This window comes from Gymnoscopelus braueri (genome assembly GCF_963280865.1).
Source record: "Gymnoscopelus braueri genome assembly, chromosome: 22".
In the NCBI taxonomy this organism is placed as follows: Eukaryota; Metazoa; Chordata; class Actinopteri; order Myctophiformes; family Myctophidae; genus Gymnoscopelus; species Gymnoscopelus braueri.
Genome location: NC_137624.1, coordinates 29,823,246 through 29,843,507, shown reverse-complemented (window position 1 = coordinate 29,843,507; position 20,262 = coordinate 29,823,246). Strand labels below are relative to the sequence as shown.

Here is a 20,262-nt window from a genome sequence, read left to right as displayed (position 1 = left end):
GTAGGCAATGGTGTAAGACCGAACACTACAAACAGTGGGCAGTACATAAAAACCAACAGTGGGGGGCAGCAGTACGCCAACGGGCGTCTAGAATAGTCAGCCGGAAGTGACGAGTATTGTGCGAACAATGTAGAGGAAGAAGTAACCCGGAAGTAAATAAACTTCACGTGTGTGGTGAAATTGTAAAGATGTCTGACGACGGTGCAGCGAAGAAAATAAAACTGGAGAGTTCACAGGTATTAAAACAATAACAACGACTTCCAGTATGTTTTAGTGTAATAATATTGTGTTCATATTCATATTGCATGCTCAAATTTTTACAGCGTGAGGAGCATGTGGACTGGAGGAAATGGAAAGGAGAACGTGAGTATCATCTCGTGTCAACAGTATTATTATTATCATAACCAGTGGTGGAAAAAGTACTCACATTTCTTTACCAAATTAAAAGTATCAATATTGCAATGAAGAAATACTCTCTTACAAGTAAAAGTTCCCAATTTAAATATGATTATTTAGGGGGGTCACGGCCTGAAAAGGTTGAGAACCACTGGTCTAAACAGTAACAACATGCTATCTTAACATCCTTAGAATTTGTGGACTAGCAAACAGTATGTCTGTCTAAGTAACGTACATAACATGTTGTGATAACTTGTGAACAAATACCCCAACACACGAGTCGACACAAATGGGCAACAATGAATGCTAGAGGGTGAGGTACAAGAAGTGATACAATGAGAGGATTGCTTGGAGGTGGGGCTCAGGAGTGGTTGAGGTCATTGAGGTGGAGTCTGAAAGAGTTTTCAGACTGTGGTGGACATTGGGGAGTAAATCTGCAGTAATCTGAGAGTCTGGAATCACCTTGTAGTTAATCATTAAAGATGCCAATATTGACCTTCCTTCTATGTCTGACCTGGAAAACACTACTATACTGCATACAACAGGTCGCTTAAGCCAAAATGTGTGACACTTGTATATGAGGGTACATGGGTTAAGAGGAAGGGGCATTAGACATTTGTTATATAGCAGAGCACACAAAAGCAAGTTAATGAGTTTTTTTTTAATATACTGTCACACATCTTATTTACTATACATGTTTATCCTGAACTGACAGGGAAGGAGGTTAAGAAACAGTGGAAAGAGTCCAAGCTGATTAAACAGTTGGAGAAGCAGATGGCACAAGACTCGGATTCCAAGGAGGAGGCAGCAAATGAACATGACCACAACAGACCAAGTAACAAAGGTAACCCCACTTCTGCTGCACAACTGGTGTCTGAACTTAAGGCTGCTAAGTGATGTCTCCCCTGCACGAGAGATTGTAATTCTACAACTGCTGCTATTATATTGGCTACAGATGTTTCTCTACCGGCACAAGAAGCATTTCTGCCTCATGTCATTACAATTTTAACCATGCACCAGTTGTATATAATTTGAATTATGCCTTTTTATCTTCCATGTTTCTTTCCTTCTATACTCTTTTACCCCTTTAACCTCTTATTGAAACTGGCAAATGTTTGGAGCTTATACAAGAAAGAATTACACCCACTCTTTTAAGCTTGTAAACTTGTGATCTGACAATGAAGTTTAATCTGAATTACCCTGTAACCATCAACTCGGACTGGAGATGAAAGTTGGTACCAGGCTGCTACAGAATCAGTTGCTTGAATCTGTGTCTATCACTATGTCAGTGTACATAAATGATAATAAATATGATATAATGAATAATACTGTGATTTACATCTCTTAGGTCGGCCATACACAGTGAGTGTGGCGCTGCCAGGTTCTGTCCTGGATAACGCACAGTCCACAGAGCTCCGCACGTACCTGGCTGGACAGATAGCCAGAGCCTGTTCTGTCTTCTGTGTGGATGAAATCATCATATTTGAGGAAGACGGAGAAGACGTTAAGTAAGTCATCATCTACTGCGGTTCTCAACTGGGACCAGCGGGTGGAACCAGAGTGCTTGTCAAACTTGTCAAATTAAACTACTCGGGAAGGATGCAAATATGGAATACATGCCACACCCTGTTATGCATTACCCGTTGTAACCGTCTCTGTCTGTCCCTTTTTTGCCCGTATATGGAGATCTCTATATCTGTCTGTCTGCCTGTGTCCCTTTTTATGTCCATACATGGAGATCTATATCTGTCTGTCCTTTTCCCTTTTATAGAACAGCTGCGCATAGATATGTAATTTCTTACACAAATGCGTTCTCTTTCAGCCTTTCAGCATCAGAGGATAACCACTTCAGCCCTATATACTTACCGGTAGTCATATGACGAGTAGTGAATTGTTTTCGCCAGTGATGACATGCCCACAACAGGCTAAGAGAAGAGAATGTAAAGCTAACAGAATGTATTTTGTTATTGTCTTGCAGAAGTGTAGAAGGTGAATTCACAGGTGTTAGGAAGAAGGGACAAGCCTGCATCCAGATTGCCAGAATACTTCAGTACCTAGAATGTCCACAGTAAGTAGTGACATTTGACATAATGATCAAGATTATGACCATTATGAGATTTTTATGGCTTAACGTTTTTTGTTTTGTTTTATCCCCCCAACAGGTATCTTCGGAAGTGGTTCTTCCCCAAGCATCAAGATTTACAATATGCTGGTAAAATTAGTTATTCCTAATTATTGATTTTTAAATATTAAATTTCTTGTGAATAATTATAGTACATATTTGTGTTGTTTATGTTTTCAGGCTTATGTAACCCATTGGACAGTCCACATCATATGAGGATAGATGAAGAAGCAGAGTATCGAGAGGGTATCGTTCTCGACAGGCCGACCAAACCAGGCAAAGGTTCTTTAGTCAACTGTGGAATGAGGAAGGTAAGCAGGTGTAGTTTAGAGGTGGAACCATTTGTTTAAATGTTTTACATAGTTGTTAATGACAATTTTGAACAAGGGTATCTTGGGCTTTGATGAGTGAATATAACCCTGATAAGTGAGAATTACGCATGAAACACACAGGGTGCGCAAGCATGCGTACACAGCTTTTTTCCGCTCCCACGTCAATTAATGTCCGGACGCGTACGCAGATTTATTTTTCTCTCACTCAGGGTGGAGAAAACTGTTTTTCCATGTGCATTATCATTGAAACGCATTGACCAGACGTCTGCTGTGGCCAAGTTTGGCAAGAACAGTCGCGCACAAACTTCCTTGAACAATAAAGAGCGTGAGCAACGCTTTTCTTGGTGGGTTAGACTCACAAATCATTATCTAAAAGCTTTGCAACTAGAGACTGAGGACAATCTCCCAGCTTTTGTTACAACAAAACTGGTTGGAAACAATTAGATAGATTGCAGAACCAATCCAAAGTCTTTAGTGTGATCCTTCATATTTGGGCAGTGACATGATTGGTTTCCAAAGTAGCGGCATAGGTTTGTTAGCGGCCGTTCTAGCAACTACCTTCCACCATACCTAGGTGAAGATCTCAAGATTGTCGTCTGGCAACGCAACACGAGACTAAGTGAATATAAGTCTAACCATATTCTCCTTCTACTCCTCCAGGATGTGCAGATTGATAAACAGCTGCAGTCTGGGCTGAGAGTTACAGTGCGCCTCACAAAGACAGAGAACGGTATGTCTTCTTCACTAGAACATAGTTTTAGTGCCATGGTTTTTGGAAAATGTTTTGAGTAGGTTGTCATAGTGCTCATCACATACCACAATAATGTTGTTATTGTTGGTATTTGTCACTGTACATTTGTCACTGTCGGGCAGAAACCTTGTATCTAACTATTTGATCTTTTAATCATTATAACTTTTTATTTTGATCTTTTAATCTATTTTTATTTTTTATTTTCTTTGCCAAAATAGCTAATAGAGTTGCTATTTCTGTTAGTTTTGAACATTTGTGAAAATTACTGCCTACAATTACATGCCCGAAATAGGGAGACCAGGTGGAACGTGCTTAGCTTGGGACTGGGATCGGAACACAGGTTCTTTTTTCCATTTTCCAAGTAACGATTTTGGACATACAAGGTTTCTGCCCGTCGTACCCGAAAGTGATGATTTGCACACAATAGTGAAATTTGTCATGTGTGGACACTAAACACTTATGTATCTGTGTATATTCCTTTCAGGGAGCAAACTACATAAAGGTGTGGTGGTGGCACCTCATGTACCCAGGACGGAAGGCGGTCTGTACTGGGGTTATAACGTCCGCCTGGCCTCCTCTCTCAGTAGGTTCTTCATATGAATGCAGCCGTTATGTAATGTCAGCCATTCTTCTAGGGCTGGGCCATTATGGATACAAATAAATATCACTATCTACTTGGGTATGGAAAAGCACATATTGTTCCTCACATGCATGGTTTGACACAATTACAGATGATAAATTAAATGTATCGATATTGCCCAGCCCTAGCACTCTTTGAAAAGATCACCAGCACTCACTTGGTCCTTATAGGATCTCTTATTTATCTCTTATTTATTGAAGCCTCAGCAGCAGATCACATGTCCTATAAGGATCAAGTGAGTGCTGGTGATCTTTTCAAAGATACTATTTCTGCCAGAACTGTGCACCTGATAAACGAGTGCTCGCATTCTCTTTTTCCAGCCCTAGCACTCACCATGAACTTCTGTATATATCAGCTTAAAATAATAGTTTTTCAGAGTAAGCATGACATCATGGGTTTGTAGTGGGATTTAATCCTTCTGAAATGACATCACCCTTTTGTTCTGTCCTTGTGTCAATTCCAGGTGATGTGTTCACAGAAGGTCCATATGAAGATGGATACGATATGACAATTGGCACCTCAGAAAGAGGCAGCCTCATCGACCATACAACACTCTCACCATTCAAGTAAGAGGATAACAGCCCTCTAAATAGAGCTTTATTTTAACCACTTTAAACCTGGTGTCCCTATTTTCGGCAGATAATTATATTGTAAAAACAGAAATGTTCACAAATGGCAAAAATAGTAGATGATGTACTTGATGTACTTTGTGGCAGCGAAGATTGAGTCAAACTTTTCTTTGAGCGGTTTGCCCTCACTGAGCGGCCAGTTGCATCATATAGGATTGAATTGCCTAACATATTTCTCTTACACGCTTCTAAGCTATTGTAATTGTTCACTTTTTCAGACATCTGTTGGTAGTGTTTGGAGGACTACAGGGACTGGAGACCAGTCTAGATGCTGACCAGAAACTGAATGTGACCGACCCCGCCGTTCTGTTTGACCATTATCTCAACACCTGTCCTGCACAGGGTAGTAGAACCATACGCACAGAGGTGAGCCTGAACTTCACAGGGTTGTAGAACCATACACCGGTGCGGTGATGACGATAGAAAGTTGTAGAAACTATGCTGGAAGAGGAAAGCCTGTTGGCCACTCAAATTATGTGGAACATCATTGATTCATTGTATCCCAGGGAATGTCATGTCTAGTATGCATATTAATGTATGACAGTCCTGTATGGTTTATCTAATATAAATACAGATGGGGTCAGGTTTGTGTCGGTGACGGTGTCCTGAACTACACACCATAAACAGCGACTGGATGTTGCCACAGATTTTTTACAAGTCTCATGGCAATAGCACACATACCATCTATACATTTTTCTCTTTTTCCATAGGAGGCCATCTTGATTTCCATGGCAGGTCTGAGACAGAAGATCACAGCTGCTTTCAGCTGAAGACGTTCAACAGAATTGTTGATGGAATCATTAAACACAAATTTGACATGTTTTCTAACTGGGACCTGACATGAATTTATATCCATATGTCTTATGTATATTTGTATGCACATTAAAGTGTTTAAAACAACCTTCCTTGGATCATCGTTACAAATCTCTTTGTGAAGCTAGATATCCTGTATGCTACATTTCAATGCATCTAAATGTTCTCTGTGTTTTGTGTCTATTGAATAAAATATTATTTGATCTATGGGCCAAAATTTATGACAGATGAAGGCAACAAATATGTATGTTTGTGGTACCATCAATACCAAAGGGTAATAATACATGAGACCCTCCATGTGCACAGTATATTAAAAACATTTTTTTAAAGCTACGATAAGTCTTCTCTCTCCTGACGAGATGCAATTGCAACCATGTCCGAAGTACAATAAAGATGGTGGCACTGGCACATCTAGTATCCAATCCGTTTGCAGTCGTCTTCAAAATATTGTCAACCAGTAACCAGTATCAATACCTGAAACCAGAGTGTATTAATACTATCTACCCCTGTTGCAGATGCTAATGACTGTAATGACATACTCTACCATACAGTTTGGTTAAAATAACATTTCACTCATTAAATTAAGTTTTGGGTTGTAGCTTTTAAACTTTGATAGAAATATCAGAAATAGAGAAAATGTGAATACATCTGTTGGATTCCAATGGTAACAAAAATGGATTTGGACACTCATTCCATTGACTCAAACAAAAAAATGTTTAAACATTACATTTGAAAGAATTATGTAAAAATCAGAAGGGGAAACATCTCCAATCCTTCTGTAACTCCCAAGGACTAAGGAGTTACAGAGGTCCAAAATATAGGGTGAAAGAGTGAGAATAACAGTGTGATGAGCTGTGCTCACTTCCAGGGAGTCCACTAATAATGTTGAACATGCAGCCCCCCCCCCACCCACCAATGGCAACAATACATAACTTTAGCTCAGTACATTTCTCTTGTATTGATTGAATTCAGCCTGCATGCAAGATTTCTAGTTTTAGAGCCAAGCATACAACTGTGTCCCAATATCCTGGGATTTATGAAAAACAAAAATAAATCATCTAGACTCCTTCACAAATCTTACGTGTAGTAATTCTCTTTGATTAAGAAGATTAAGAAGCCCATTCACACTGAGCTCCAAAAAAAAGGTTTTTATTTTTACCTTTGACACCACTTTTCTGTCAAATTAAACAGCAACAATATAGTTTGAAGTGAGCACATACAATTTGAGCGTATTTTGTCAGCAGATGCATTTAAGCCTTACATGAACATACGTACCTTGAAAAGATTGGTATTAGTGTGCACCTCACTACATTAGTCATTTTAATCTGTTCAAATGCAATATGTACCTTAAACTTATAACCTGTTCCTGTTCATACAATATGGATAGAAATGCCATCAAACTGAAGAATATGCAATCATAGATACTATCATTTTAAAGTCAAAGTTTTGAGATTCAAAAGAATGTCTGTGGAGCTCCTTTGTATATTATGTTCTGTAATTCCAACTGTCACTAATCGATAGATGCTAATCCCTCTTGCCAGTATTCTCCTGTACCTAGTAGATAATAATCTGTTCATACAATAGTGTTGCTCAAGAAGATCGAATGGGATGAAATGTGTAGGTAATTTCATAGGTCACTTAGATTCGGTCAAACCGTGGCTGATACAATCCCCCTCAACATGGGAATTATGTGTACATTTTGAGGACATTTCTTTAACAAAGCAATTATAAACATGTAAAAATACCTCTTTAAATTCTTTTTTTCCCTATTTACAATAACACTTGTCAGTTGGGTGCCACATTTCCATGTGGGATACAGTTAGCCTGGTTCCAGACGAATCTGCCATTGCAATAAAAATTGCCCTCGGCAGATTAGGTCTGGTCCCTCTCAATAGAGATTGGATTTCTCTCCCTCCGAAGTTGTGAGGGACCAATCAGGGCCCAGTATGCAAATATGGGGCGGGTTTATGACCAGAGGCATCGGAAATGCAGGTTCCACACAGAGATTCCAGACTAATATCTACGCAGTGATATTAGTCTGGCCATGCCAGGCTAGGATACAGTGACTATTTCAGGAATCTAAAGAAAATTCCGAATTCTTTGTATCACTTTGAAAAAGAAAACATTTTTTATAGATCTCTCATTGCTCTCTTGTTCCAGTAATACATGTTTTCACAACCTCCTTCATGGGGTGACTTCCATCCAAAGATGGAGCACTCACAGAAAGGTTATGCCTGATTTGTACTTGGTTGCGCAGCATATTGCACATCCAAAAAGTGTGGATCTACAAGCTCAGAATGGGCCAAATCACGACACGTTGTGAGCGTTGTAGATCTTCTATTTTTGGTGTGCAACACCGGCGTACAACTAAGGATAAATAAGGCTTTTACTGTACTGTATATGAAATCTCTTATGAATTTATGTGAAAAAGGATCAAGACTCTGGATAGAGAAGCTATGATGTTGGAGCAGTTACTCTCTTCGGTTCTGGCTTCAAACATGTCTTTTCACCAGGTGGGATGAGTGAATGTGATATTATACAGCTTTGCCCAGCGTGCAAACACATGCTTCTCTGTTATAAAGCGATGGTGGTTCCCTCTCCGACCTCTCTCGTGTTGGAGGTATGTCACACATTCATCGGGTCCCCTGGGCTTATAGTAGTGATACGGAATTTTCTTGGATCCTTGTTTCCTCCTAAAAGAAGAAATGATATTAAATCTATTGCTTAAAACACACTCCAGGAAAAGTAGCCAATTTATGCAAAGCAAATGTCCTTACATATGTAAATAAGTGAAATCTTTCTCATTGTAATGTTGTGTTTCCAATACTGGGTTAAACATAGACAGGCTGGTTTTACACAAGTTAGGTGGTGTAAGTTAAAAACAAAAAGTTGTTTGTTTAAAGTTAAAGCTCTTTAAAAAAATATATATAGTAATCATTGCTATAGTATAGAGTGTGTGTTTGTTCAGTAACATGCCCCCCCCCCTTACAGCACCTTTAATGTTTTCCCCAGATGTTCTACGATTGATTTTCAGAAATAATTTGACATCAAATTTGATGAACAATGCTTCAATCTCGTTACACGCAATTGGCTACTGGTTTCACATTGGGATATTGAAATTGAATAACTAATCGTTCAGTGTCTGATAATGTCGGCATACATTTGTGTACTGATATATAATGAGTGTCTAAAAGTAGTATATCTATAATTTTTCATATGCTATACGTACCCACAGTGATTTGGTGGAACCATTCCATAGACTTTGATGTTGTCACAAATCTCAATGGCTATCACCATAGTGAACCAGCCTGTGCTCAACCACGACTGAGACTTTTGCCTGTGAGAAACAAATGTAATAATAAATGTATGTAAATTCAGAGACCTTTGGAAGTTGCAGTTCTTAAAATAAGCGTTAAATAGCTCTAGTCTGATAGTAAGCATTGCTATAGTGTTTTTTCAGTTATAAAGATCTCTTCGGCATTTTAGTAAACAGAAAATATTTGTTTTCAGGTCAGTATACCAATTGTATCCAATCAGGAGAGAGAACTCATACAGGATACAGGATAAACAAGTGGAATTGGAAGAGATGACACAAAAAAGGAGCAGACTTGGAACTGGAACACTATAACATTGAAGCTGATAAAGGGGTTCTTTCTCCTCATTTGATGAAATTGGCAACCCCCCTTTAAATGTATTGTCTGCTAGAGATACAGGGAGACCCTAGTCTCGCGTAGCCAGACAACTATTCCACAATCTCCGAATGCTATATAGAGTCTGGAACTACACCTCCCGAAATCCGAGAGAGGAAACTGACACTTCCGTTCACGAAAATATCTTTGAAAATATCTTTACATTTGAATTTTGAATTTCCATTTCTGCTAAGCAGCAAGCTAAATATACTTAGATGATTTAGTTTTATATTGGATAAATTTGCGCGACTGTAAAGACGAAACGGAAGTGGGGAGGAGGGGAACATCCGCTTTATATTTTAATTAAAATAATAGGGGGCAGCCAAATCTCTGTGTGATTGGAACTTTAAATTGTATTTACATTAACCACTTGAACCCTAGCATCCCTATTCTGGGGGGAACGTTTGCCCGAAATAGACGATCTACACATTCTAAAAGGTGAAGCTCCTCAAGCTACAACGCGCTGCGGTGCCTTGTGAGCTTGTAGAAAAGCTAGTCCTTGGCCTGAAAAACGTTGAAGACCCCTGCTCTATAGCAATGATTACTATCTGAATATAGGCCAGATTCCCAACTAGGCCCCCACCTGTTTTTGCTCTACACAAATATCTTCACCGAAAATCTACAAGCTCACAATGTGTCGCATTGCGATGCGCTGTGAGCTTGTAGATCTGCTATTTTCACTGAATGTTAGACCCAGAATAGGGATGACAGGGTGCAAGTGCTTAACGTAGCAATAAGAAATATGTTTTGAATAATTATAGTCACCCATTCTTCCTTGAAATGTACCCACCTATCTCGTCCAGTCTCCTTCTGAAACAGACTATCAAATTTGCGCATCTTGTTTGGTACGATTGTGAAACAAGAGAGGTTACTGTAGGTCATGCTGACTCTCTGTATCAATCTATACAGGGTTCCTTTAGCATCTTTTCCAATCTTGGTGGGGGGTCCCCAGAAGATGATGACAGGATCACTGCCCGTGTGGTTTAGGAACTCGGATGGCCTCCGAACGACCCTGAACACACTGGAATGGGCCACCACCCTCAAAGAAGTCCGATTCCCTACATCAGGCTCGTGTCCCGTAGAAGGAGCATCGTTCATACGGATCACACATTCAGTTTGGTCAATGGCTTTTCCTGCCTTGGAACCCAGGACATGGCTGGAGCTCGTCACCAGTGCGCAGTGATGACAACGCAGGGTCATACTCTGGAGAATAAATATAAAATTTCTATTTTATGTTTCCCAACATCACACCAACAAATCAACAAAATAAAAGACACAATTAATCATAATGTGTTTAGTGATATTCATAATTCACTTGCTACATGTTTATACAGTACACATACAGTTCTGCAATACCTTGTTTCCATGAACAGACACATAACCAGCTTTTCCAGCCCATTTCTTCAGGTCAGTGACCTTTAAAGAATGATGGTTTGTAGAAACACGGAACGGACCGTATGACATGATGTCATTTCTACTGTTTGAGCTGTAGAGGATGAGGAGGGTTGTCAGGAGGAAGATGGCTCCAAATATCACCATCCTCTTGCTCTGTCCTTGCTGCTGTGTAATAATAATAATAATAAATATTATTATAATGATAATAGTTGTAATAGTGTCGTCACTAACTAATATTATCAGGGTAGCCTTACCTACACAAATTAATTACATTCATTGTATTATATAAGTGCAGTGGTTCTGCACCGGAGACCCCCAGGGGTCCTTGAAGGGGTTCCAGTGGGTCCCCAGCTAAATGATTAATAACCTAGTTATAAACCAAATGGACCCTTACGTGTCTGTCACTCACAGAGAGTGTAAAAAATGGAACCAACTGGACCGCAGGTTCCATTTGTACACTCTCAGAGTTAAATTGTGTAGATTGTGATCCCAGTGATAGAACTTGGGGTTTGTGGCGTAACCAGTAATGCATAGCCTAATCCAACTGGGGGCCTTGCATTTAAACAGTGGTGTAAAGTAACTAAGTCCATTTACTCAAGTACTGTACTTGAGTAAAAAAAAATCCACTACATCTCAGAGGCAAATATTATACTTTTACTCTACTACAATTATTTGAGAACTTTAGTTACTAGTTACTTTGTAGATTGAGATTATTATTACAAAACATACATTAACCCACTTCAGCCCTATATATATTTCGGCCATTTGAAAATATCCGATCTATAAGCTCACAATGCGTCGCATCTGCTATTTTCAAAAGATTTGTATACATTTTAAAACTTGTGAAATGGGACATTCTGCATGATGAGTATACTTTTGTCACTTTAAGTACATTTTGATGCCAATACTTTTGTACTTTTACTCAAGTCAATTTTAATTATCAGACTTTTACTTGTAACAGAGTATTTCTACATTGCTGTATTGATACTTTTACTTAAGTAAAAAATATGAGTACTTCTTCCACCACTGCATTTAAAAAGGTTGAAAAACACTGTCATAGTAGTGGATACAGCACAGTCAGCACTGCCACTCCCTCCATATGTCTGAGTCTGCATGTCTTGTGTCTTACCTTGTCAATGAGCCTGGGCCCCATGACGACTGATTATTATCAAACTGTGCAAAACTCTTGCTGGGATTATTTGTCATCATACCTGGGAAGAAGAGAAAAAAAAGAATATTATTATTATTGTATGTCTTTAAATGTCTCGATGAATTGATTGTAGGACCTTAATGGAAACAAGCCCTGAGCTGAGGGCTTATTTGGGTTATCCTTTTAGCATTCTTTTGTATAAATCTGTGCCACAGTGCCTTTTTTTTTGCAAACTGTTAATAAAGTATTCAATCAATCAATCAATTCGATATCAGTAATTTCCAGAGTAGGCCCTGTATGGCAATCACTTGTTTTAACATAACGTTATTTTGATGAGAACATACTGCATATTGTTTTAGGTTACATTTAGATTAACCTTTTAATACCATAGTATCGAATTAATACATTTTGTCCTGTTTCCCGATCCCTGGGGGTCTGTGTGGAGAAATGTAGACATATTAGAGTCTTATTAAATAGCCAAGCCTAATTGTTTTATTAAATAGCAGATTTTTATGTTGTAGTAGATATAAAGAATTTAATTATTATTAGCTATAACGGACAGCCAAAGTACGTACCGTAACCCAATAAAAATGATATTATTATTATTATTATTATTATTAGAAAACCATCTTATTACGCAGCCCATCCATAGCTATTCACACTTGTATTAACAATTATTGTAAGCGTTCTCCACGCCTTGAGATGATGACAACAATTATCATAATATACCACAAAATGGATGTTAAGGAATAAAATACGGCTTACCATTTAAATGTTTTTGTCGTGCCCGATCTATGCTTTCTTGACGTCTGATGTGTCTCGTCCCCCATCTTCCCTCATGCGCCACTTAGACTGGGATCGATTCACTTTGCAGGTTTCAGATCCGGTTTAGATCGGATACAGAAACAGTCAGTGTGTGTGCATGTGCAAATGACCAGATACAGTAGGTGGGCTCTACACCGGATGTGAGCACCGAGCAGCAAATAGAAACCAGGCTTTCCACTAGTACTGCTTGAAGGCTGTGACGCGAGGTTATGCACCACTGTGGGAGGGGACTTGGCTACTACGTCATGCAACATTTCACTGCTCACTGCAGTGAAGGCCAGGGAGAGACCCTATGGTCTGTCCATTGATGATGGATCTGTCTTGTCCATGGGTCTGTCCAGTTGCCCTTAGGCTATATACATGGCATCAAAAGCATCTCAAAGGCAAATATTTGCCTTTGAGATGTTGTGGAGTAGAAGTAAAAGGACAGAAATACTCCAGTAAAGTAAAAAATCACACCCTGTGTGAAGTGGGCGGTGTCTTCCTAGCTAACCACAATACTGAATGGAGTCAACCAATATATATGCTTTGATCTGAAAGAGCCACTTAGTGTCAGCATGTGTCTTGCTAGCTAATCACAATACTGAATGGAGTCGATCAATCATGTACAAAAGATAAATACATTTATCTTTTGTAAAACACACTTTATGATGGACAAAACCATAACTTAAAAAAAAAAATTTTTAAAATATGGTTGCTTATATAGGGCTATGCACATGTGTCATGTGACACTGGCCAATCACATAGGGCTATGCACATGTGTCATGTGACACTGGCCAATCACAGTCCTGAATAGATTGTGATTGGCCAATCACAGCGCAGGATAATTCTACAAACTTTTAGGGCCGGTTTCACTGCCCAAGATATTTGTACATTTTTCCAAATCTCACTTATAGGGGCGGTTTCACCGCCCAAAAATACTTAAAATTTGTACTTAAGTACAGTACTTGAGTAAATGTACTTAGTTACTTTACACCACCGATCAAAAGTCATAAAAAAATCAATCAAAGAACTAGATTTTGGGAAAGAATTTCCTCTTTTGTCAGCAAAAGTGCTCTCAAGACTCTTAAGTGCTCTCAAGCCCTCATTCAATGCCACATTGACTATGCTTGCGCCTCTTCTCCAACATCTCAATGTCACTCAAGTCAAAACTAAGCTTCAGACCTCCCAAAACAAACTGATTCGACTACTTCTCGGCCTTAAGCCCATAACCCACCTAATTCCAACACATTTTGCTAGTCTGGGATGGCTCAGGGTAGAAGACAGGGTTGAGTAATTAAAAATAGGATGGGTTTTTAAGATAGTCAAAGGGGCAATGCCCTCAAAACCCCTCATACAGTACCTGACTAACTACTTCTCCAAAGTGAGTGACACCCACAATACTAGAGGGAGCAACACCAATCTGGTACCACCCATCCATGGAAAAAACGTGGGAAAATTCTCATTCTACTACTCTGCCACCAAAATGTGGAATGCCCCGACACCATCTGTGGATATGTGGACCACTTCTTTCAAAACAGGCCTGAAAATCCATCTATCAGGACACCACAAGGGGAGGTAAACAAAATGTGCCTTTTTCCCTTTTCTCCTTTGTACATATAGTGTTTTATATTTGTTGATGATATGTATTATTGAGTTATTTTTATGCTATGTTGGTGAATTGAATACATAGGACCACAATGGAAGTCCCCGGGACTCTTTTGTGTTATCCTTTTAGCCAAATGTCTGACTGCACCTTGTACTGTTCATATTTCTGACTAATAAAGTATTCAATCAATCAATAGTCACCGTTTCAATACATTCAGAGGATTAATCTAACCAGATTTAATTCATAGCCTATAGCCAGTGTTCATTTTAGTTTTTTTTAATCAATAAGGCCTATGCAGGAGTGATTATACTGATGATACATCTATATTACTGGTGGATGGCGTAGGGCCGTAGGCTATTTGTCTGTTTCATCATGTTCACTATAATTGGAAAACACACGGACAGCTACATTTGAAATAGTAAGAGTAAAGTAAAACAACAACAACCAATGTTTACATACACATAACTTTATATCTATATGATACAACTGTTGAGTGTATACATCAACATAACTTTATATTTATCATACAACTGTTGAGTGTATACATCAGCATAACTTTATATTTATGATACAACTGTTGAGTGTATACATCAACATAACTTTATAGACATATGATACAACTGTTGAGTCAGTTTCTCTACAAAGATTGTAGTATTATACTGTAACAAAGATGAACGTGATATGACAGCAAAGAAGACTCTAAGCAGCAAGGTATAACAGAAATAAAAGGTGGCAGAAAAGCCTTTACGATAAACATCCCATTTCATGTTTTATAATCCAGTTTGATCAAAAATTAATACAAAAATAAAACACGCTATAAGCTTATCTAATTGCTTGGAAATACTGCAACATAAAATTCACATGGAAATACTGCAACATAAAATTCACATGGAAATACTGCAACATAAAATTAAACACAATGAATGAATACTGTAAAACTTAAGGCACAGCAGGTAAGAAATGTAAATGGTCAACTTTGGTAACATTATTTCAGTAGTGTTTGGGGTTAAGGTGCTTTATCTATAAGCATACTGATACCATAAAAAAGACAAATATGTATATTATTATCAGTTACTAACACTTTACAATGTTAAATGTAAAAAATAAAATAGAAATCCATGCAACAATCAATTCCTTAATTTCAGTGCATTAAAGTGAATCAATGAATGCCTTATGCTTTTCAAGACTGAAACCTTTCACATATAAGAAGTCCAAGTCTTTTATAATTTCCAGTGGTTTAATCCCAGTGCTGCATTCTCAGTATAGGTAAACACAGTGACACACCACACATTCTATACCCTCTTTATTATCTTAACCACTTAAGCCCTGTATACTTTGTTGTATGACAAATAGCAAAAACTATGTGTTGCATCACGATATGTTGTGAGCTTTTTTTCTTTTCTTTTCTTATTATTATTTTGCTATTTTTTAAATGTTAGGAAACAACTATAATAATAACATTTCCAAAATATGGATGCCAGGTTGAAAGTGGTTAATGATGTAGTATTTGACAAGTTGGCAGCAAGCTGTGGCTCGAGCAAAATGTTGTAGTACAACTGTGTTTAACTGAAAATAGTTTACATGCTGGTGTAGAGTCATGCACCGATCAAGATGAAATGCATTATTTTTACACAGAATATAACTATAAGATTGCAACAGCAAAATCTAACAAAAAAACAAATTGTTGGCATAAAGTAGAACTCAAGTCATAGAAACCTGGTAAACATTCAATTCAGTAACACTGCAGAGTAAAAATGATCAAGTTGATCTATAGATGAAATAACAGAACAGCAGTTCCACAGGGATCAAGTAAAACATTAATGGTTCCAGTATGTCCTTTATTCTTGGCTCCAAGAGGGGTGTTTAAACTCCATCTTGTGGCGTTTGGACCATTTAGCATAGATGGCCTTCTCAGTGATAAAGCGATGTCCCCCGCGGCGGGTGTGTTCATGGACCTTGTACATTCTGCATTCATCCATTCGGCTTCGTTCATAGTAATGGTATGGAACAATGCTGTGATTGGCGCGACTGCCATGAGGAGGAAAGTCACAAATATTCATAAATGTCAGCTACGATGGCAAATGACAAAACTAATTAGGCAAGAAAACTAAACAGCAGTGTCAAGTAGGGCTGCAGCCTGCAACAATCAATAGTTTTCTTTTCAATTACTCTAATTATTACTTTTTTCATTAAGCGAATAATTGAGAAGCTTTTTTTTTCTTTCATTTTGCATATATAAACAAATTGACATGAAAATAATTGCTCTTTTTTATAATAAACGAAATCCATTAGTCTGATTTACTTCTTGACCTATTTTATACTTTGCCGTACAATGGTGAAATAGCTAAAATAGCCGATCTACAAGATCACAATGCCGATCATAGATATGCTATTTTTGAAACTTTTTGCCTATAATGACATGACCAGTTGCCCCCCCATCACTTATTTTTTTCAATTCATTTGATTAACTGTTGCACCCATATTGCCAAGTCAAGTTATAGCTGCAAATATCTTACCTGCAGTAGTTATCATCGATCATGCCATAGACATAAATACTGTCACACATGTCCAAGGCTAGAACCATGGTGAAGAATCCAGTGCTGAGAAATGCCCCCGTCTTCATTCTAAGAAAGACACCAACTGTTATCTGTATTCGTAGTGTTTATGTATCGTTTTTGTTTGTATTTGTTATTTTTGTCTTTGTGTCAATAGGACACCCTCAAAAACACATATCCTTTCAATACATTCTGAGAAGGTTCTGAGGTTTGACTTGAAAAAGGATGAAAAAAATCTATGAAACCTTGCATTTTATAAGTGCAGTTGTATTCTATTCTATATTATATGCTATACCTGTTTTTTCCAGTCTCTTTCTGAAAAACACTGTCACAATACTCTCTCTTCTCTCTGGTCACAGCATAGATTCTGACATTTGGATACTTGTTTGCCATTTTCAGCAGGACATTGAAGATGTGTCCCTTTCCATCCTGCCTCATATTTCTTTCAGGACCCCAGAACACGTATGTGGTGTCTGCAGAAGACTGGAAGTAGTACTTCTCGTTTCTCAGCAGCAGGGGGACACTGGTGTGAGAAACAACTCTGACGTTTGTTTGCCTCCCAACATCCCTCTCGTAGCCGCGCGTAGGAGCATTGTTCATGCGAATCACACATCCAGTCTTGTCGATCTCCTCTCCAATTCCAGCTCCCAGCATCTGTCCTGAGCTGGACACCAACGCACAGTGACTGCAGCGCAGGTCCAGGAACTGTTCAATAAAACACAATAATTATTATTTAAAAAAAAAGGTTATTTTCAGGATATTGAAAAAATGACCTGTGTTCCAATAGATCCAATGTAGTTATTATTTAGTCACAAGCTCTTGCCAATATTTTCAACTGGTTAAATATTTATAAAACCTGCAGATGGACTTAACTACTTTCAACCGGGCATGCCTATTTTGGTCATGTAAAAAATAGCAGATCTACAAACTGCATCACTTTGCATTAGACATAGTCCCAGACAGTGTCAAAACAGCATCCCGCCCAGAGCAACGACAACTTTGTAAGCAAACGGTATACTGTTACATGCGAGGGTTCTTTCTTTATTTCTATTATTGTATGTATTACTATGGATGGCAGTTATATGGCAGTCCCACTGACTCCTGCTTATCCAGCTCAGGGCCTACGTGGGAGGAGACCTGGTTGAGGAGGACACCGTCCATCAGACCAGTGGACCAATCAGGAGGACGCCTGGCCATTATAAAAGAGCTGTCACCAGCTGTGCACATTGGCAGTGTGTAACATGCGGTTACATGCTGTCCTAATGAATGTATCAAAAGTGAATACTCTGGGGACTAAAAGTTTGGTACCCCTCTGTATCATGTATTATCCTGCTTGAGTGGCACCCTGTTTTGAATTGAGCTTGCTACAGTAGCATCGAGTCAAAGATAAGTGTTAATCTTAAAAGTATCATGCTCACAACTCTGTTGTGTATTTGTGTTGACCGCCAGTGCCAGCTTCTTGTTCAGTCCTCTTTTTGTTTAGATTAGGGAAGTTAGATTAGATTAGGGATTTAATGTAATTTTGATTTGGTAGAGGTTAGGTTAGATAGGGGTTAAAAAGAGTAGGTTAGTTTCTTATATTAATTTGTTTATTGGTTTTTGCACTGGGGTCACTTTATAAGTTTGTATAATTTAAAGTTAACTGTCACATACTTGTATACCTGAATTCTGTGTCACTTTCTGTCAGCAATCAAAAAAAGGCTCATTTCACTCACCAACTTTATGTCACAGTCCTTCACTACTAGACTTAAGGATCGTAACATATACGAACAAGACATCAAGCCCTGTACAATAGCCTGTCATCACAGTGACATCACAGAATCCCACCCTAAACTGAGGCAAATATGTAAGCAAAGGTACTTGCTGTTCTCCTGTTATATCAGTAGTTCTCGCTGACGAAAGTTGTCAGCGAGATCAGGTTGGTTGTTAAATTAATGAATCTTAATCCAGTGAGTCAACCTTATTAATTTCAAGAACCCCCAGTTTGATATGCATATTAGACCACGGACCACCATTTGATTTTTTTTTTTTAATCTCTGGGAACCCAATCTACACTGTAAAATTCAGTGTTCATTTACTTCTGAGAGGAGACCTGTTAAAGATCCATTTGGTTCCATTTGTACACCATTTAGCTGGGAACCCCGGGAACCCCCTCAAAGACCCCTGGGGGTCCCCAGACCCCACGTTGAGAACCAGTGTCCTAATCAATTCCTCACCTGGTCCATGTTTTCAGGTTTGATCCTGGTATATCCTTTAAGACCAGAGTTGTGCAAAGAAGAGGAGCCATTTGATCGGATCCTGTCACCACACCAAAACATCACCCCAAATGCTAAAACCACCAGACAAACCCAGCAGAGTTTCTGAGGGGAAAGAAAATAAAAAAAAAGATTGATAGAAAAGATTAGTATGTCACAGTAAATTTGGAAAATCTGGGAATTCACAGGGGATTCCCCATCCCACTAGGACATTTTACAGTTTAACAATGTGGAAAAAACACTCTATGGGAAAAACTCAAATATTGACTAAATGCTAGACATAAATGATCTTACCAGAGAATTCATGTCACAGCTTTTAGGAGACCCCCCCTGGTACATGGCCTGATGGCATCATGACGTCATTGTGTTTGTGTGTGTGCGTGGGGGGTCATCTGTCATTGCGTGAAAATGTGTGACAGACATTCATGTTCAACGTTTCTTCCATTAAGGAACAAATTAACAACTCGATTTCTTTACATTTAAGTTCCCACGAAAGCTAAATGTGCTGAAATGAACACATTTCGTCTTTGATAAACCCTTACTTTATGTTAACATCGATTTGAATCTGGGTCATCATCGTTACATTTGTGAGAGAGTAAGTTACTTTAACCTATACGTTACTTATCGCAAACCCCCAGAACACACCCGCAAAGTAAATGATTTTCTACTTTCGATATCACGCATCAGTACCGTTTATGCGTTATTATCCCTTCTGTTCAGTCTCTCACAAATACTACATTTTAATGTAGTGACCAACGCATAATCATACACATCGTTATATAATAACACGGACACCAAAAATGAACAATGAATGAATGTCTAAACCGTTCGAATACTGACTTTAAAATCTAAATAGTTTATATCCATAGAGTTGTTTATATCCCAATATTTTTCTGGAAGGATAGTGGTGTACACATAGATGTGTTCCGGCTGGAAACATCAAATAGAGCCGCTGGTTCCCACTGTCATGCCAAGCAGCTGATAAAGAATCTTAAATAGACAATGTCCATTGACCAGATCTGTAGGGGGCGCAGGGGAGCAAGTAAAACATTTTCCCCATCCGGTGGATTATTTTACACTTTGGTCAAAAAGTGTATTTTAGACGTGAGGTGGGGGGCTCAG

At 38.6% G+C, this 20,262-nt stretch overlaps 3 protein-coding genes across 4 annotated transcripts; 1 reads left to right on the top strand and 2 right to left on the bottom strand.

The window, feature by feature from the left end:
• Window positions 1–168: 168 nt before the first annotated feature.
• Window positions 169–5,770, top strand: spout1 (SPOUT domain containing methyltransferase 1). Its single transcript, XM_080419734.1, has 12 exons — window positions 169–236; window positions 324–363; window positions 1,112–1,240; window positions 1,745–1,904; window positions 2,375–2,464; window positions 2,559–2,608; window positions 2,699–2,829; window positions 3,511–3,580; window positions 4,086–4,184; window positions 4,705–4,807; window positions 5,089–5,236; window positions 5,581–5,770. Exons 1-12 carry the CDS (start codon window positions 189–191, stop codon window positions 5,638–5,640), a joined length of 1,128 nt encoding a protein of 375 aa, XP_080275860.1. The 5' UTR covers window positions 169–188; the 3' UTR covers window positions 5,641–5,770.
• A 1,174-nt stretch (window positions 5,771–6,944) lies between these two features.
• On the bottom strand, window positions 6,945–12,739 carry st6galnac6 (ST6 (alpha-N-acetyl-neuraminyl-2,3-beta-galactosyl-1,3)-N-acetylgalactosaminide alpha-2,6-sialyltransferase 6). Its single transcript, XM_080418845.1, has 6 exons — window positions 12,683–12,739; window positions 11,897–11,978; window positions 10,729–10,932; window positions 10,163–10,575; window positions 8,913–9,020; window positions 6,945–8,376 (listed from the first exon to the last, which is right to left on the bottom strand). Exons 2-6 carry the CDS (start codon window positions 11,918–11,920, stop codon window positions 8,190–8,192), a joined length of 936 nt encoding a protein of 311 aa, XP_080274971.1. The 5' UTR covers window positions 11,921–11,978; window positions 12,683–12,739; the 3' UTR covers window positions 6,945–8,189.
• A 2,148-nt stretch (window positions 12,740–14,887) lies between these two features.
• st6galnac4 (ST6 (alpha-N-acetyl-neuraminyl-2,3-beta-galactosyl-1,3)-N-acetylgalactosaminide alpha-2,6-sialyltransferase 4) lies at window positions 14,888–20,034 on the bottom strand. 2 transcript variants are annotated; one of them, XR_013932454.1, is made up of 6 exons: window positions 19,435–20,034; window positions 19,102–19,245; window positions 17,181–17,590; window positions 16,847–16,954; window positions 15,202–16,358; window positions 14,888–15,163 (listed from the first exon to the last, which is right to left on the bottom strand). XR_013932454.1 is itself a non-coding variant. In XM_080418817.1 (5 exons), exons 1-5 carry the CDS (start codon window positions 19,477–19,479, stop codon window positions 16,169–16,171), a joined length of 897 nt encoding a protein of 298 aa, XP_080274943.1. In that variant the 5' UTR covers window positions 19,480–20,034; the 3' UTR covers window positions 14,888–16,168. The 2 variants fall into 2 exon arrangements, 1 of the variants encoding a protein (XP_080274943.1); XM_080418817.1 differs by having other exon boundaries at window positions 14,888–16,358.
• Window positions 20,035–20,262: the final 228 nt, after the last annotated feature.

Bases quoted from the DNA above. Each gene is read 5' to 3' on its own strand.
- st6galnac4 (XM_080418817.1), bottom strand. From the start codon at position 19,479: ATGTACCAGGGGGGGTCTCCTAAAAGCTGTGACATGAATTCTCTG. The intron at 17,591-19,101 runs GTGAGGAATTGA...TTTATTGAACAG, and splicing joins AACCTGAAAACATGGACCAG to TTCCTGGACCTGCGCTGCAG. The intron at 16,955-17,180 runs GTATAGCATATA...TGTCTTTCTTAG, and splicing joins AAAGAGACTGGAAAAAACAG to AATGAAGACGGGGGCATTTC.
- spout1 (XM_080419734.1), top strand. From the start codon at position 189: ATGTCTGACGACGGTGCAGCGAAGAAAATAAAACTGGAGAGTTCACAG. The intron at 364-1,111 runs GTGAGTATCATC...CTGAACTGACAG, and splicing joins GAGGAAATGGAAAGGAGAAC to GGAAGGAGGTTAAGAAACAG. The intron at 1,241-1,744 runs GTAACCCCACTT...TACATCTCTTAG, and splicing joins CAACAGACCAAGTAACAAAG to GTCGGCCATACACAGTGAGT.
- st6galnac6 (XM_080418845.1), bottom strand. From the start codon at position 11,920: ATGGGGCCCAGGCTCATTGACAAG. The intron at 10,576-10,728 runs GTATTGCAGAAC...TTTATTCTCCAG, and splicing joins TGTCTGTTCATGGAAACAAG to AGTATGACCCTGCGTTGTCA. The intron at 9,021-10,162 runs GTGGGTACATTT...TGTTTCTCACAG, and splicing joins AAGGAGACTGGACGAGATAG to GCAAAAGTCTCAGTCGTGGT.